The sequence below is a fragment of the Lithobates pipiens genome, unplaced genomic scaffold (genome assembly GCF_037356315.1).
Source record: "Lithobates pipiens isolate NorthernLeopardFrog02 unplaced genomic scaffold, aLitPip1_a1.2 Scaffold_16, whole genome shotgun sequence".
NCBI classification, from domain to species: Eukaryota; Metazoa; Chordata; class Amphibia; order Anura; family Ranidae; genus Lithobates; species Lithobates pipiens.
The window spans coordinates 364,673,665-364,692,879 of record NW_027507748.1 but is presented as its reverse complement, the minus strand read 5'-3'; the positions used below and the strand labels follow the sequence as shown (position 1 = coordinate 364,692,879).

The 19,215-nt window shown below is 40.4% G+C and overlaps 1 protein-coding gene across 2 annotated transcripts in view; it reads left to right on the top strand.

The window, feature by feature from the left end:
- YARS1 (tyrosyl-tRNA synthetase 1) overlaps positions 1 to 18,840 on the top strand; it is a 42,623-nt gene extending 23,783 nt beyond the window's left edge. For both annotated transcript variants that reach the window (XM_077482028.1, XM_077482029.1), the window contains exons 7-14: positions 3,261 to 3,353; positions 6,944 to 7,079; positions 7,165 to 7,250; positions 10,257 to 10,392; positions 10,950 to 11,047; positions 15,573 to 15,766; positions 18,148 to 18,289; positions 18,377 to 18,840. In XM_077482028.1, the coding sequence (XP_077338154.1) occupies positions 3,261 to 3,353; positions 6,944 to 7,079; positions 7,165 to 7,250; positions 10,257 to 10,392; positions 10,950 to 11,047; positions 15,573 to 15,766; positions 18,148 to 18,289; positions 18,377 to 18,487 (996 nt within the window). In that variant the 3' untranslated portion in view covers positions 18,488 to 18,840. The remainder of the gene's footprint in view (positions 1 to 3,260; positions 3,354 to 6,943; positions 7,080 to 7,164; positions 7,251 to 10,256; positions 10,393 to 10,949; positions 11,048 to 15,572; positions 15,767 to 18,147; positions 18,290 to 18,376) is intronic.
- Positions 18,841 to 19,215: the final 375 nt, after the last annotated feature.

The following is a 19,215-nucleotide window of genomic DNA, read 5'->3' as shown; positions in this document are numbered from 1 at the left end:
AAGTGCCAAAGACCAACTCCATTTTAATAGGAAAAGCGAGTATCCGATTATAAGTTCAGACGAATGTACGGGTCTAGTTGTCATGTAGTTGTCAGTTTCCAAAAAATACATTTTCCTGTAGTTTTTACACACAAATCAGTAAAGTATGACTATAATTGATAACATCGGACATTTTGAGATCAAAATCGTTTGTACAGTACTGCACAGGTCCAAAGTACCATTTGTTGAAATAATATACATTTCCCTTGTGAAGTAGAATAAGTTGTCAGTTGTACATTCCCAGACTTTATTATTGCTCTCAAATCGTAAGTCATTTACACAGGTAAAAATTGATAGGACCACTTCAGGAAATCCAATTTTTATCATGAAAAACTTGTCCTTTGTGAATATATACAGGTGCTTTCAAAGTAAGTTTATTTAGGTTTATCTGGATTGGATAAATTCTAATGAATAACAATGTTGTTTTATATCAAAAAATAAATAATAAAGATGTTGTGTGCTGCCACTTATTCCTATACAGTGCCTTGCCAAAGTATTCGGCCCCCTTGAACTTTTCAACCTTTTGCCACATTTCAGGCTTCAAACATAAAGATATAACATTTTAATTTTTTGTGAAGAATCACCAACAAGTGGGACACAATTGTGAAGTGGAACGAAATCTATTGGATAATTTTTAAACTTTTTTAGCAAATAAAAAAACTGAAAAGTGGTGCGTGCAAAATTATTCGGCCCCTTTACTTTCAGTGCAGCAAACTCACTCCAGAAGTTCAGCGAGGATCTCTGAATGATCCAATGTTGTCCTAAATGACTGATGGTGATAAATAGAATACACCTGTGTGTAATCAAGTCTCTGTATAAATGCACCTGCTCTGTGATAGTCTCAGGGTTCTGTTGAAAGCGCAGAGAGCATCATGAAGACCAAGGAACACACCAGGCAGGTCCGTAATACTGTTGTGGAGAAGTTTAAAGCCGGATTTGGATAAAAAAAGATTTCCCAAGCTTTAAACATCCCAAGGAGCACTGTGCAAGCGATCATTTTGAAATGGAAGGAGTATCAGACCACTGCAAATCTACCAAGACCTGGCCATCCTTCTAAACTTTCAGCTCAGACAAGGAGAAGACTGATCAGAGATGCAGCTAAGAGGCCCATGATCACTCTGGATGAACTGCAGAGAACTACAGCTGAGGTGGGAGAGTCTGTCCATAGGACAACAATCAGTCGTACACTGCACAAATCTGGCCTTTGTGGAAGAGTGGCAAGAAGAAAGCCATTTCTCAAAGATATCCATAAAAAGTCTTGTCTAAAGTTTGCCACAAGCCACCTGGGAGACACACCAAACATGTGGAAGAAGGTGCTCTGGTCAGATGAAACCAAAATATAACTTTTTGCCCACAATGCAAAACGATATGTTTGGCGTAAAAGCAACACACCATCCCCACTGTCAAACATGGTGGTGGCAGCATCATGGTTTGGGCCTGCTTTTCTTCAGCAGGGACAGGGAAGATGGTTAAAATTGAGGGGAAGATGGATGCAGCCAAATACAGGACCATTCTGGATGAAAACCTGTTGGAGTCTGCAAAAGACCTGAAACTTGGACGGAGATTTATCTTCCAACAAGACAATGATCCCAAACATACAGCAAAATCTACAAAGGAATGGTTCACAAATAAACGTATCCAGGTGTTAGAATGGCCAAGTCAAAGTCCAGACCTGAATCCAATCGAGAATCTGGAAAGAGCTGAAAACTGCTGTTCACAAATGCTCTCCATCCAACCTCACTGAGCTCGAGCTGTTTTGCAAGGAAGAATGGGCAAGAATTTCAGTCTCTCGATGTGCAAAACTGATAGAGACATACCCCAAGCGACTTGCAGCTGTAATCGCAGCAAAAGGTGGCTCTACAAAGTATTAACGCCCCACTTTTCATTTTTTTATTAGTTAAAAAAGTTTCAAAAATCCAATAGATTTCGTTCCACTTCACAATTGTGTCCCACTTGTTGGTGATTCTTCACAAAAAAGAAAAATGTTATATCTTTATGTTTTGAAGCCTGAAATGTGGCAAAAGGTTGAAAAGTTCAAGGGGGCCGAATACTTTCGCAAGGCACTGTATATAACATGAGGCTGCTGCTATCACTAAATGTGTTCCCACATTCCATGCAATCGGTAAAGAAAAAACTTTGAGATAGCGCTGCCCAATAGTAATCAATCATTCAAATAATAAACTCTTGTGCTATAAAGCATTGATACATTTAAAAAAACAAAAACGCATATTGGGTAAATAAAATACCAACAGTCTACACTTGTTCTTTTTGTTCTCTTCAACACAATAAGGGCCTGTGTTATGGTTTTTGTTCACTTCAAACGGGTTTTGTATTTCCCTACAATTCAATGTGGATACAAAACACACTTAAGCAGGTCAAATGCACCTCAAGAGGTCCATGGCAGGTCATATGTACCTATCAGTGAATTCTGAAGGGTTTCAGTTTTGGTGTCATGGACGCAAGGTCAAAGCCGCATCAGTACAGGCCCTAAATGTCTGTATTTATCCAGCTTGCTGGAATGTGTTAGAAGCATATATTATGGATTTTATTCTACTGTTACCTGTATTATACCTTACTAGCATAGTTCAAATCAGAATACAGGAAAACATTTTGGAGTGATTTATGTTGCTAATGGGCAATCGGATGCCTTCTCCCCTGTGTTTCACACATACTGAATGAAGATGGTTTCCGGACAGGCTATTTATTTTTTTTTTTTTTTTTTTAGTTTTGATTAGACAGGAAGGGTTTAATCTTCCATCTGTTTTTTATTGCTGTCTGTGTAAATGCTGGGAAGATTTAATCTCTCGCTCTTCGTCCTGTTGACCATTGTCGCTGTGAATTAAAGTGAGGGTGAATGCAAAATTTTCATTTGTCCCCAGATGCAGAGTAGAGGGGAAATCTAGGAATAGGCACTCTTGTTTTTGTGATCTCTGTCAAAAAGGGGAATTTGTTACTTTTTGAGCTTTCCTTTGTTTCCCATATGGTAGGTAAAACGCAATTTCCCCAGCTAGACACAGCATAAAATATATCGGCAGGGGTTTCAGACCTTACCTACCCTATATAAAACTAAACAAAAGTTTTTCATATACATACATTTTACTATTTAAATGTTATAGATGAACTAAATTAGTCCAGAACGTTTCATATGACTTGTCAGGTGCAAAAGTAGTTTTTCTGATCTGATTGCTATACTTTCCTTACTTTTTTTTTTCTCTATACAGTACCTGCCTGCTCTTGGTTACACGAAGCGTATTCATCTTATGAACCCTATGGTTCCAGGACTCACAGGAAGCAAGATGAGTTCTTCTGAAGAGGTAATGTAAATATGGGTTGCAGAGAAATTCAAAAGTATATACATTTTTGCTGGTAGTGGACACGGTAATTGTCAGATACAGCGGGTAAAATGAGTATTGAACACGTCATCATTTTTCTAGGTAAATATATTTGTAAAGGTACTATTGATATGAAATTTTCAGCACATGTCAGTAACAACCCATGCAATCCATACATACAAAGAAACCAAAACAAATAAGTTTGAAAATTAAGTTATGTGTAAAAAAATAAAAAATAAAATGGAGTGTCACAGGGAAAAAGTATTGAACACGTGAAGACAGGGAGGTGCAAAAAAGGCATGGAAAGCCAAGACACCAGCTGAAATCTATCAGTAATTCGAAAGCAATCCTGCCCCTTGTCAGTGAAAATTAATATCAGCTGGTTCAGTCTCAACTGATGGCCTATAAAAAGGTGTCTTATTACCAAGGTGTCACACAAGAAACATCTCATGATGGATAAAAGCAAAGACCTTCACAACCTTATTGTTGCAGAACAATGGCATTTATTACAGAAGGATTCCTAAATTTCTGAATGTTCCAGTGAGCACTGTTTGGGGCCATAATCTGGAAGTGGAAAGAACATAATTTCACCATTAACCAGCCACAACTAGATGCTTCTCACAAGATTTCTGACAGAGGCGTGAAAAAAATTATCAGGAAAGTTGGCCAAAAGCACAAGGACCACTTGTGGAGAGCTTCAGAAATACCTGGAACTAGCAGGTATAATTGTTTCAAAGAAAACAATAAGTAATGCATTCAACCGCCATGGCCTGCATGCACACTCACCACACAAGACTCCATTGCTTAAGAAAAAGCATGTTGAAGATTATTTTAAAGTTTTGCTGCAGAACATTTGGACACGCCTGTGAAATACTGGGAGAATATAGTCTGGTTAGATGAGACCCAAATTGAATTCTTTGGATGTCCTAGTACACACCATGTTTATATGTCAAATGCCACTGCACATCACCCCAAAACACCATACACCAACAGTGAAGTTTGGAGGTGGGAACATCATGGTGTGGGGCTGCTTTTCACCATACAGTACTGGCAAACTTCATATTGAAGGAATCATGAATGGAAAAATGTGTCAAGTCATTCTTGTTAAAAATCTGCTGCCATCTACCAGGCTGATGAAGATGAAACAAAGGCAGACATTTCAGCAACACAAAGGAAACTCTCAATTTCAGGCTGGGTTCACACTGCTGCGGGGGGAGATCCGGATGTGATTCGCACCGCAAATCACATCCGATCTCCGTAGCGATGCGAGTTCAGCCATACAGATAGTATGGCTGAATTCGCAGCGCTCCCGCAGCAAACTCGCACGGGACCCTTTTTTTGGTCCGCAACAGAATCGGATCGCATGGGGGTTCACACCATGCGATCCGATTCCTGTGCGAGTCGGCAGATCGCACTGCGATATGCGGACGGATCTGGGGGTGTCATTAACATAACATTGACACTCCCAGCCGTCCGCATAGGGCAGTGTGAACTGCCGGCGGGAGTAATGCGATGCGGGAAAACGCCGCGGATTTGCGGCGTTCCCGCATCGCAGCGGTGTGAACCCGGCCTTAAAGAGAGAAAATAAATCTGCTAGAATGGCCAAACCAATCACCTGACAATAGAAAATCTGTGGAAAGAACTAAAGATCATAGAAGAGGCCCACGGACTGTGTGGAAGAATGGGCCAAAATCACACCTGAACAATACATGCGACTATTTTCTCCATACAGGAGGCGTCTTGAAGCTGTCATTACCAACAAAGGATTTTGTACGAAGTACTAACTACATTTCAGTTAATGAATTTAATACTTTTTCCCTATGTCATTCCATTTTATTACACAAAACATGAAAGAGAAGTATGGGTTTATTTTTTATTTTTTTTTGGATATTTATACTTACCTAGGTGGATGCAGCATCAGACCGATGCTGCAGCTGTCCCCCGCCATCTCTGCACTGAGAACAGAGCCACCGAACACTGCCAATGGCTTGTTTCTCACTCCTCCCCGAGCAGAGTGATGCTGTCACTGTCAGTCAGCATGGCTCCTGCTCTGCTCTTCCATGCTCATTGGAGCACTGAGCTGTGGAGGGGTGGGGAGCGTTCTGAGACTATCAGTCCAGGCACCTGGCGAATCCAGACTTCGGAAGCCGAGAATGACGCGCTGCTTTGACTGATTGCAGTGACATCAGCAGAGAGAGTGGACTTCAGACCTCTCTCTGCTGAAAACGGGTCACAGGAGTGCAAAACGAATTGCACCCCTGTCACCCATAGGAGAAGGCAAACCTAAAATTCTCAGGCTGGACTTCTCCTTTAATTTCTCAACTGATTTGTTTTAGTTTATTTGTATGTATAGATTGCATAGGTTGTTGGAGATATGGTGAACATTTCATGTCAATAGCACCTTTAGAAATATATATTTAGCTAGAAAAAATGTTGATGTGGTCAATACTTATTTTACCCGCTGTAAATCTATATAATTTGTTACATTTTTAGTAAAATATCAAAACTAAGTACAGAAAAACATAAGAACACTCCTATGGATACATTTTTTTTTTTTAAAAGTGTTAAACGATAACTATACATTTTAGGTAAAATAATCTCACTGACCCCTCCACACTTATAAATGTTCATATATTTGTGATTTTATCTTTATTTTGCGGATTTTCACAAAATTAGCACTTTGATGATTGCATTGCAATTCCAGCACTTTAATGCTCATTTGCACATTTTGTCATCCATATATAGTATAGTATTTTGCACAATGTTGCATATATATTTTGCACTTAATTTGCTATCTATATAGTAGGCTAATACTATTTTATTGATTTTTCCCACATGTAATTTTTATTATTTATAATTATTTACAAAATTATACATTATGTTGTAGAACACTGTGAACCTGCGCTAATCTAGACTCTCAACCATCATTGACTAACATCAATATTGATAAAGCTGTGGTTCGGTTCGTTTAGTTGTGACATATACATCTGTGGCACTGTTAAAACTTTTTTGCACTTTTCACCTTAATGCATAGAATGCATTAAGGTGAAAACCGCTGAGGGTTTAAAACTCCTTTAACTTTTTAACTAGTGTTTCTTGGTTGTTGTTTTTTTCTTTTCTTTTTTTTTTCTTCTTCGTGCATTTAGTAATTTTATGTTAGCATTTTAGATGTGTATGATTCATCAAATGGCTCCCTGTAAAAAGCAAATATGTAGGCCATTTAAAAAAAAAAGTACGGTAATGTCTGAAAGAATTGAGTTGTACATATAGAAGGAATGAGACTAAATTTGTGCCATCTATGGCCAGCTTAATCATTTTCCAGGGTTTTCTCCCATCTCAGCCAGGGTGTGAAAAGTACCTTTTGGTGTTTACTTAATGTGCAATAAGATCTAGCTTTACATACTAATTTATGATCATTATAATGTAGTGTTTTATAGAAGCTGATCTTTTAGTTTGTAGCTTACAAGTGGCATAGCTTATTAGTATTTGTATAATGTTTATAATCAACTTTTTCTGTTTAATACTATGATGCTCACTGTGCATAATCATCTGAAATTGCTTTCATGTTTCAGGAATCAAAAATAGACCTTCTGGACTCCCCATCAGATGTGAAAAAGAAGTTAAAAAAAGCTTTTTGTGAACCAGGAAATATAGAGAATAATGGAGTATTAAGCTTTGTCAGACATGTCCTCTTTCCTCTGAAGTCAGGTGAGAGCGCATGTTAGATATTTGTAAGAATTCCTTCGTTTACCTGTTTTTTTGTTTTGTCACCTTGATTTCTTTCGGTCTTCAGAGTTTGTCGTTCTTCGGGATGAGAAGTATGGCGGGAACAAAACCTACACAGACTATGAGACTTTGGAAAAAGACTTTGCTGAGCAGGTTAGTAATCAATGAGCTTTCTTCTGGTAGATTTTGTCTTTTTTTTTTTTTTTTTTTTATTATTATTCTTTATCTTGCTTTATGCTTTACATCTGGAAACCTGGTGTGCTCTTGTCAGTTTCTTTAAACATTATCACAGTGTCTTAATGGGTACATTTACATCAGTTTAGAAGTGTGAATAATAGGTTATGGCGCTAAACCCAAAATATTGTATAACTGGTATATTATAGCCTGTTGACAAGAAAATAAAACTAGTTTATGTAGTGATCTATGTGCAAAACATATTATTGTGTGGGTATAATAGTGTCCAAAAACTGTAAGTACTGAAATATTAGTTAAATATTAATTAAAAAGTGTTGGTAATTTATATGTTGAACATGTACTAACACAGATGTGCCAATAAAATTAATATAGATTAAATTACATATAACTATTACACATTATAATATAATATATTCAACATATAAATTACCACCACTTTTTAATTAATATTTAATATTTCAGTACTTAATTACAGTTTTTGGACACTATTATACCCACACAATAATATGTTTTGCACATAGATCACTACATAAACTAGTTTTATTTTCTTGTCGACAGGCTATAATATACCAGGTATACAATATTTTAGGTTTAGCGCCATAACCTATTATTCACACTTCTAAATTCAACACCCCCCCCCCCCCCCCCCCCATTCTCTTGGGTGGAGGTTTCTAGGTAGAGGCAGCTCTAACCCACCTTAATTCACTTTTTTTACTCATCTTGGTTCAAGTTACCCACAGAGTGGGCAGTCCGTAGCACAACTTTATTTATTTATTTGTACATTTACATCAGTAATAGAGGTGGGTGTGAGAACTAATGTGTGACTTGGTCTTCCATTGATTTGTAAACTAGCCTTAAGTCGGCCATAGTACCATCCCATCAGTTGTATATTTCCAGTGATGAAAAGTTTACGAAAATGACCCCAAGTTTTTGTCAAATGGCTAAAATCATTTGCATTTCACCAATGAACAAACACAGAATGAAAATGTGAGGGAGGGACGTTTACCCACGTGAACTTCCTCAGAGTTCTGCCTGTAAAGCCTGTGATTGCAGGTGATTCCAGATAGCAAGGTAGCAACTGTATCGTGCTTAGTGGGGTGGCGTGCTTAGCGCTCTGCAGCATTACATGCACCTCAGACAACCGTCCAGAGCACTGTGTGCATTACAGGCCTCCTCAGACCACCGTGCAGCAAATATACAGGAATAACTATCCAGAGCACTGTGTGCATTACAGGCCTCTTGCCACCGTGCAGCATATATATACAGGCCTCCTACCACTGTGCACCATATATACAGGCCTCCCGACTGTCCAAAGCACTGTGTGCATTACAGGCCTCTTTAGACCTCCGTCCAGAGTGCTGTGCAGCATATACATTCATTGTGCCTCATTTAAAGTCCCAAAACTCCCCCCTCTCATTCATATATACAGGCCTCCTGATCATCCAGAGCTCTTTGTGCTTTACAGGCCTCCTCCTCAGACCACCGTCCAGAGCACTGTGCAGCAGTAAAGGCCTCAGACCAGCATCCAGAGCGTGTAGTTTGTTCAAACCCTAAAACCATAAATAATATCTGATAAATTTTTTTTTTTACTCCAAGTATATAATAAGTTTGTAAATTTTAGAGAAATGCCTAAATAAACGAAACCAATTTGATTTTGTTGTTTTGTAGAGTTGACTAAAAAGTACTGTAGATTTTAGTCAACTAAATACCACTAAATCTATTGCAGATGACTAAAATACAACTACAACTAAAATGGCATTTTAGTCAAAAGACTATGACTAAAACAAAATCAAAATTTGATGCCAAAATTAACACAAGTTACAGGAAAATTGCTTGATTCCTCCAACACAGAGTTGATGGGGGAATTTCTGAGCCATTAGGTTATCCTAGATGGGGGCAGGGGAAGCCGTCCCCACTGTGAGAACAGTGATTATTGCTATAACAGCTTCTAGCAATAATCACATTTTATAAAATCTGACAATCTGGTTGTACCCAAGTTGATTGATCAACTTGGGTACATTTAGCCTGCCCATATATGGTTTAAATCTCATCTGGTTCCTGCATAACCGACCGTATGGCCGGCTTTAGGTTTCATGTACACAGGACATTTGAAAACCTTTTCTGGACCCTGGAACGTGACAGCTAGTAACCGACATTTAAAAACTTCTGTTTTGCGTTGTTTACATGCCACGTTAATGCGCATTTGGTTTTTTAGAACCGTTTTTGACAGATAACAATAGTTTTTACAGATCAGCAGACCCTCCCAATGCAGGGAAAAAGCAGCATCAGTCTCTCTCTTTCTCTCTCATTCTGGAAAGTTAGTTTTTTTCCATTGATATTGGTTCCCCGATAAAAAAACCCCATCAAGTGCCCCAAAAGTACCATCCTGAATGCAATTTTTTGCTTTAAAATAAATGCTTCTAACCTCAACTGCTTCTAAACCGATATAAACGTCTGTGTACATGTACCCATAAGATAACATTGAGGAAAGTTCAGGGGCTGCTGAAAAAAAATTCCCAAGTGCTCCTAAACGTTCATTTACAAGCTGCAGTGTACATGAGGCCTTAGACTTGAACTGGTGGTCAGATGTGCATTTCTATTCTTTCCTATGGCAGGATTAGGAAATGATCATGTAATGTTTGTTAAAACCTTTAGAATGTAAAGTTTCAATATCAGACTGAAAGGCTGGCAACCAGGTGAACTAATGTTTGGGTTGTATGAAGACTTCTTGAGTTGCCGTTCCTTCAAGTTAATTTTATATCATTCAGGTTACCTGTATTATGCTGACTTAAACCCATTATCGGATTTGCATTAAAATGGTTAGAAATGAACTGTGGTTTAGGTTCATAATGTTAGTGTAGAATGGTTGTAGAGGGCTGGGAAACCTTTACCAACATCAAGGTTTTGTGCCAAAGTCCTAAAATGCTTGAATCACATTATATGAAATGAATGTACTTCTTCCAGGAAGTGCATCCTGGAGATCTTAAGGCATCGGTGGAGAAGGCTTTGAATAAATTGTTGGCTCCCATTAGAGAGAAGTTCAACAGCCCTGAAATGAAGAAACTAAGCAACGATGCCTATCCTGACCCCACAAAACAAAGTAAGTGTTGTCTTGACACTGTTGTATTTTTCTGTGAAAAACTGACCACATGATAAAAGATAACAGCACTTATTATAACAGCCTGAACAATAAACCTTATAAGACCTGACACCTATTATGTTTCTACATCTAGAATTTTGTTCTTCAGCCTTTCTAGAATCAATAGCGTCTGCACTCTATTCAGATTAACTGTGATCATATATCGCCTTGTGCATATCCTGGGTGTGAAAGAGCAACTGCCAAAGAATAATGGCAGTCTATGCTGTGCGTGTGTCTCGGATGCAGGCATGACTTGTCAGTATACTATGTAGTAGTTTCTGTCCTCGTTTCCAAAGTATGCCAAAAGTGGCTTCTAACACAGATTGGCTTGAGCCCTCGTAGCATTTAGCATGCATGCAAATCATCACACATTAGTGAAGATTAAAAATGGTCTATATAAACATAATTTAAAATACAAATTTTCTTGGCTGCTAGAAGAGTGACTTCTGCATTTTAACCATAATTGTTTTAAAACTATAACTTATAGCTCTGTTTATAACTTTCTTTTTTATTTTCAGAGTCTGTGACTAAAACTGCTAACAAGAGTGCTGAGCCAGAGGATCTTATTCCATCTCTTCTTGATTTAAGAGTTGGTAAAATCCTGAGTGTAAGCAGGGTAAGTAAATTTTGGAGTACCGGTATATAATATATTTTTTTTTCATATTTGGCAAAAGTGATAGAAAAGCAATACATTTTAATATGCTGTGGCTTTTGTAGTAACTGAACACAAACGGGCTTAACGTATTGAGTAGCTCTTATGTGGCACATCTAACCGGGTTTAACCTGAGTGTACCCGAATGTGAGAATTGTTTCTATACGTGTTTTATTTATTTATTTATTTTTTCATTTGTAATAAACATTGGAAACAATTTTTCATATAACTTTTTGTGCGCCCTCTCTGTACCAGTAAAGTCCAATTGTTTTGCTTGCACTTCTGTGTTATTTAACCACTTTCAGACCGGACCATTTTGCTGGTAAATGACCAGAGGTCTTTTTACACTTTGGCACTGCGCTGCTTTAACTGGTAATTGCGCGGTCATGCAATGTTGTACCCAAACAAAATTTGCGTCCTTTTCTTCCCACAAATAGAGCTTTCTTTTGATGGTATTTGATTGCCTCTGCGATTTTTATTTTTTGCGATATAAACGTAAAAAGACCGCAAATTTTGAAAAAAAATGATATTTTCTACTTTTTGTTATTAGAAAAATCCAATAAACTCAATTTTAGTCATACATTTAGGCCAAAATGTATTCAGCCACATGTCTTTGGTAAAAAAAAAGTCAATAATTGTATATTTATTGGTTTGCGCAAAAGTTGTCACATCTACAAACTAAGGTACGTTTTCTGGAATTTACGCAGCTTTTAGTTTACGACTGCCTATCTCATTTCTTGAGGTGCTAAAATGGCAGGGCAGTACAAAACCCCCCCAAATGACCCCATTTTGGAAAGTAGACCCCCTAAGGAAATTGATAAGAGGCATGTTGAGCCCATTGAATATTTTATTTTTTTGCCTCAAGCGATTGAATAATGACAAAAAAAAAAATTTTTTTTTTTTTTTACACAAAGTTGTCACTAAATGATATATTGCTCACACATGCTATGGGCGTATGTGAAATGACACCCCAAAATAAATTCTGCTGCTTCTCCTGAGTATGGGGATACCACATATGTGGGACTTTTTGGGAGCCTAGCCGCGTACGGGGCCCCGAAAACCAAGCACCGCCTTCAGGCTTTCTAAGGGCGTAAATTTTTGAGTTCACTTCTCACTACCTATTACAGTTTTGAAGGCCATAAAATGCCAAGATGGCACAAAACCCCCACAAATGACCCCATTTTAGAAAGTAGACACCCCAAGCTATTTGCTGAGAGGCATGTTGAGTCCATGGAATATTTTATATTTTGCCACAAGTTGCGGGAAAATTACAAACTTTTTTTTTTTTTTTTTTTTTCACAAAGTTGTCACTAAATGATATATTGCTCACGCATGCCATGGGCATATGTGAAATGACACCCCAAAAAAAATTCTGCTGCTTCTCCTGAGTATGGGGATACCACATATGTGGGACTTTTTGGGAGCCTAGCCGCGTACGGGGCCCCGAAAACCAAGCACCGCCTTCAGGCTTTCTAAGGGCGTTACAGTTTTGAAGGCCATAAAATGCCAAGATGGCACAAACCCCCCCCAAATGACCCCATTTTGGAAAGTAGACACCCCTAAATTTAGGGGTACACTAGTGAGACTAGGTAATAAATGGCGGGTGCCCTGAAACTATAAAAAAATAACTAACCAACCAGCGTCACCTGTAACAGTTATATGGTGATCACTGGTGAAAGGGTTAACTAGGGGGCAATTAGGGGGCTTTATGCGGTAGTATATGGGGGTCCCTGGCGCTATAAAAAGCTGCAGCGAACCTAAATACCTACCTGCCTAACTAGCGTCACCTGTGACACTAATACAGCGATCAGAAAAACGATCGCTTATTAGGCTGGGTTCACACTGGAGCGATGCGGGAACGCCACGAATGCGCGGCGGGTTCCCGCATCGCATGCCTCCCGGCGGCAGTTCACACTGCCCTATGCGAACTGCTGGGAGTGTCAGTGAAATGTTACTGACACCCCCAGATCAGTTCGCATATCGCAGTGCGATCTGCAAACTCGGATCGCATGGTGTGAACACCCATGCGATCCGATTCTGCTGCGGGCCAAAAAAAGGGTCCCGTGCGAATTTGCGGCGGGTGCGGCGAATGGCTGAACTCGAATCGCACAGAGATCGGATGTGATTTGCACTGCAGTGCGGTGCGAATCACATCCGTTCTCATAAACCGCTGCAATGTGAACCCAGCCTTAGTGACACTGGCGACGGGGGGTGATCACGGGGTTAAACCTTTATTGGGGGGGTTAGGGGGGTACCTTAGAACTAAAGGGGGCTAACCCTAACTGCCCTAACAGTTATTAGTCACAAATGACACCCGCCGGGTGATCAGGGGGTTAAACCTTTATTAGGTAATAAATGGCGGGTGCCCTGAAACTATAAAAAAATAACTAACCAACCAGCGTCACCTGTAACAGTTATATGGTGATCACTGGTGAAAGGGTTAACTAGGGGGCAATCAGGGGGCTTTATGCGGTAGTATATGGGGGTCCCTGGCGCTATAAAAAGCTGCGGCGAACCTAAATACCTACCTGCCTAACTAGCGTCACCTGTGACACTAATACGGCGATCAGAAAAATGATCGCTTATTAGGCTGGGTTCACACTGGAGCGATGCGGAAACGCCGCGAATCCGCGGCGGGTTCCCGCATCGCATGCCTCCCGGCGGCAGTTCACACTGCCCTATGCGAACTGCTGGGAGTGTCAGTGAAATGTTACTGACACCCCCAGATCAGTTCGCATATCGCAGTGCGATCTGCAAACTCGGATCGCATGGTGTGAACACCCATGCGATCCGATTCTGCTGCGGGCCAAAAAAAGGGTCCCGTGCGAATTTGCGGCGGGTGCGGCGGGTGTGGCGGGTGCGGCGAATGGCTGAACTCGAATCGCACAGAGATCGGATGTGATTTGCACTGCAGTGCGGTGCGAATCACATTCGTTCTCATAAACCGCTGCAATGTGAACCCAGCCTTAGTGACACTGGCGACGGGGGGTGATCACGGGGTTAAACCTTTATTGGGGGGGTTAGGGGGGTACATTAGAACTAAAGGGGGCTAACTCTAACTGCCCTAACAGTTATTACAGTCACAAATGACACCAATGCAAAAAAAAAAAAAAAAAAAAAAATAATGACATTGGTGTCACTGTGACTGGGGGGCAGGGGTAATTGGGGGGGTGATCGGGGGGTAAAGGGGGGGTGTGAGTGTGCCTGGCATGTTCTACTGTGTGTGTAGAGTGTTGGTGCAACTTACTGATCCGCTCTCCTCCGTGTCGGAACGAAAAATACCGACACGGAGGAGAGAATACATCACTTCCTCTCCTGTGTTTACATTACAGGAGAGGAAGTGATGTCACCGGGGATTTCTATTCGTCGGGAGCGATCGCGAGGGGGTGGCCATGAATGAATGGCCGTCCCCTCGTCCGGGATCGCTCCCGTACGAATACCGACCGCCGCAGGCACCGGGCGGGGGCCCGATCGGGCCCCCGACCCGCGGGAGGCAAGGGACGTACATGTATGTCCTTATGCCTGCCCGTGCCATTGTACCGACGTACATCGGCGTGCGGCGGTCGGCAACTGGTTAAGAATATCGTTCAGGACCAACAGCCATATTTTGTTGTAATAATCTTGGACAAGAAACTATATTATTCTATATGCATTTAGAAAGGTTTAGCTAGTCATCCTGTAACCTTAAAGGCCAAGTTCACATTTTGGATTATGTTACACCCTTATTTAGGGCGTAGCATGCCCTAGTACCTTTAGCCCCAGATTCCAAAACCCATCCATGAGAGCAAATGGGGTTTTTCCTCTCCGCACCCACTGTCACATTTCAAAAATAGCAGTTGTTGAGGGCTCCTCCCACACAGCCAGATCGATCATTCTTTAACAGGAATCTGGGAATGAACGAACTCTCTTCTCCCATCCACAGCAGACGGCTTATAGTTCTCAACCTGCTAGGCTGCTGATGAGCGCCTCCTAGTTCACTGACACTACCTACTGCTTTCTAACTTAAAACTTGTACAGAGGTACAGGCAAGAAAGCTGTAGGCAGTGTCTACAGGAGCTTGACGGGCTCTTGTGAAAAAAAGAAAAAAAAAAGCACGTTTTTGCGGGTAAAAAAAAAAGCATTTATTAATATTTTTTGAAAATAGGAACTTGGCCTTTAAAATTTTACTTCTACATCAGATTATTTTGCAAAACTGCTCCTTATACCTGATTGGTATGCCAATCCAAAGAATAACCGATATGTGGGCAATAATCCATTCTACAGGCCAAAGACATGCAATATTCCAGGTTTTATTCACAGTTGTACATTCTGTCAAACCAGAAATCTTTCTAAAGTATAAAATAGAATCTGAAATCCTTGTGTAGTTTTAGGATATCTCTAGAAAAAATGTACAAAATTATATAAAATTACTTGTAGTGCAAGCGTTGTGCATTTATTCTGTTAGACTTATTTTTGTTTTTATTTACTGCAAGCTGTTTTTCTCTGGCAGCATCCAGATGCAGACACATTGTATGTTGAGTCAGTAGATGTGGGTGAGGAAAATCCACGTACTGTGGTTAGTGGATTAGTGAATTATGTGCCTTCTGAAGAAATGCAGGGACGTTCTGTTGTTCTACTATGCAACTTAAAGCCTCAGAAGATGCGAGGAGTAGAATCTCAAGGCATGCTGCTTTGTGCATCAATGTAAGTAAAGCTGATATAAAAAAAATACTTCTTTATCATTGAATTAAAGTGGAGTTCCACCCAAAAATGGAACTTCCACTGTACAGATCCCCTCTCCTCTGGTGTCACATTTGACACCTTTCAGGGGGGAGCAGATACCTGTCTAATCCAGGTGTTTGCTCCCACTTCCGACAAAAGATCGCAGCAGTATCCGTGGTGATCTATGCAATGTCCGGCCCCTCCTCCATCCCAGAAGACAGCAGAGACCACTCAGAACACGCAGCGCGACTTGCGCATACGCAGTAGGGAACCACGCAAGGTTTAACTTCCTGATTCCCTTACTGAAGATGCTGGCTTCAGGTGAGAACCTAGTGGGTGCCCTGGACAGGTAAGTGTTCTTATTTTAAAAGTCATCAGCTGCAGTATTTGTAGCTGCTGACTTTTTTATTTATTTTTCTTTCTGGCTCCGCTTTAAACTATAGAACTTTTTATCAGTAGACACACATAAAAGTAAACTCCTTTCTCTACTCTATAGTTAAAATAATATTATATGTTAAATTGACTGCTATAAACACTGAAGAGCAGGCTGCTCTAGTCCTGGCCTCGTTCTTGATCTTTCCCTCACTTTCTGACACGTTTTACCAGATAGGAAGAAAAGGGAATTCTCCAACAGAGACAAAAACTAAAATGCTTTTACTTAGAGTAGGAGAAAGCTAGAACACCCCCCCCCCACCCCCCCCCCAAAAATAGTAGTCGTTGGGATAAAAAGTGAAAGAAAATTCTCTCTTAAGGGCCCCAGATAGCGGAAATGGGCTTTATTTTTATGTGAAACATAACCATGGGCAGTAATGTGTTTATACAGAATAAATTCTTATGGCATACTACTGTGCTTGAACATTATACCCAACAAAGTGTAGAGCATGCTTCACAGGGAGTAAGGACTCGTTTACACTTGAGTTTGGGGGTAGCAAGAACATCCCCCACCTTAGGCAGCTGGGTGGGGTTATAGATAGATAGATATAATGTTGTGATGCAGTGGCCGCAGCAAACTTTATCCACTTGTCATGTTTGGCACGGTATCGCCACCTAACACAACCCGTTCAAGTGAATAGAGCCCTGTCACGGCCTTGTTTAATGCACGTGGATGCAACATAAACGGGTAGTGGGGAGGCGACATATGGCATTTTCACTGCCTTTCAAATGTCTCTAAAAAAATCTGTCTGCCGCATATCACTTTTCCAAGGTGTGGCAATGATAGCCATATGTCTGCATAGTCTAACAGCCTGAATTTGGTGTCACTTGAAATGTTTCATATATACATTTGGTGTCACTTGAAATGTTTCATTATCAAGAAGAGATTGGATAGATGTACACAAACTATAAAATCCCTTTTTAAGTATGTTTAACCACTTCAGACCCAGAAGGATTTACCCCCTTCCTGACCAGAGCATGCGATACGGCACTGCAATGCTTTAACTGACAATTGCGCAGTCGTGCGACATTGCACCCAAACAAATAGAGCTTTCTTTTCATTGTATTTGATCACCTCAACAAAAAAAGAGCGACAATTTTGAAAAAAAAGCTATATTTTTTACTATTGGCTATAATAAATATCCCCCAAAAATATATATATATAAAAAAAAAAATCTTCCTCAGTTTAGGCCAATGTGTAGTCTTCTACATATTTGTGGTAAAAAAAAATCACAATAAGCGTATATTGATTGGTTTGCGCAAATATTATAACATCTGCAAAATAGGGGATAGATTTATGGCATTTTTTTATTACAATTTTGTTTTTATTAGTAATGGCGGCGATCTGCTATTTTTATCGTGACTGCGACATTGCGGTAGACACTTTTGACACTTTTTTGGGACCAGTGGCATTTATACTGGTATAAAAATGCACTGATCACTGTGTAAATTACACTGGCAGGGAAGGGGTAAAATACTAGGGGTTAACTGTTCCCTCACTGTGTTCTAACTGTAGTGCGGATGGGCTCACTAGAACATGACAGAGATCACTGCTCCTGATCACTGGGAGCAGTAGCTCCCCTGTCATGTTGCTAGGCAGAACAGGGAAATGCCTTGTTCACATAGGCATCTCCCCATTCTGCCTCTCCGTGTCACAATCACGGGCCACCAGCAGACATAGTCCGTGGGACCCGCGTGCACACTCCCACTAGTCTGAGATTTAAAGGGGACGTACAGGTGCACTCATTTGCACAGCCATGCCATTTTGCTGATGTATATCATCGTGCGCTGGTCGGCAAGTGGTTAAGAAAGTTTGTGATGCTCATATTTGTATAACCCCCCCCCCCCATGTTGTAATTGTAAGAACTATTACTGTTAATATAAGGCAGCTAATGTTCTAAATAATAACACAATGGTTGTATTTGTCTCAGCGATGGGGACAATAAACAGGTAGAACCACTGGACCCACCTGCAGAATGTGTTCCTGGTGAGCGAGTCTATGTTGAGGGATATGAAAATGGAAGGCCAGAGGCAGAGCTTAAGCCAAAGAAGAAAGTGTTTGAAAAGTTGCAGGTATTCATTTATTCTCTTTATTGCCATGCACCATCCTTTTTATCTGTTTCGCTCTCACATTGTTTTATCCTCTTTTCTTTTTTCCAGGCCGAATTTAGGATCTCTGAGAATTTGCATGCTCAATGGAAAGAAAATAATTTCCTAACTAAACAAGGGCCGGTAACCTGTAAAACACTACGAGGAGGCAGCATTAGCTGATTGCATGGAACATTTTCTCCCTTGTACGCAATAGATATCATCATCATCATAATTCAGTGCCAGGGGGCTCACACCCCTATATAGATAACAGTTAAACATCTTATTTATATCAGTAGGTGCATGTGACTGGGGTAGCATCTGCAATAACCATTCCCATTACCTTGTCATCAGAAGAATGTATATTGTCATAATAAAAACTTTATCAAATAGTTTGGGGGTTTTGTTTGTGCATTCACAGAAAATAACAGATTTTTCATACAGATTTTAAACCCAAAACTTATGACCTACAGTATTGTGCAGAAGTCTTAGGCAATTGTGAAAAAAAGTTGCAAATTAAAGTGATTGTAAAGTCTCGTGCTTTTTTTTTTTTTCAATAAAAATAACAAACATGTTATATTTACGTGCTCTATGGAGTGGATTTGCACAAAGCAACCTGGATTCTCCTATTCTTGGGTCCCTCTTCAGAGCTCCTAGCCCCTCCCTCCTGTTGATTGCCCCTACAGCAAGCAGCTTGCTATGGGGCACCTGAGCCAAGTCGCAGCTCACTGTGTCCATTCAGACACGGATCTGGGGCCCGATCCCACCCCCAGCTCCCTGTGTCCATTCAGACAGAGCTGGGGCCTGCCCCCTCTGTCTCCTTATTGACTGACTTTAATTGACAGTGGCACCACTGCTGTGTCTCAGCCAGTCAGGAGGGAGAGTCTTGGATAGCTAAAACACTCGTGGAT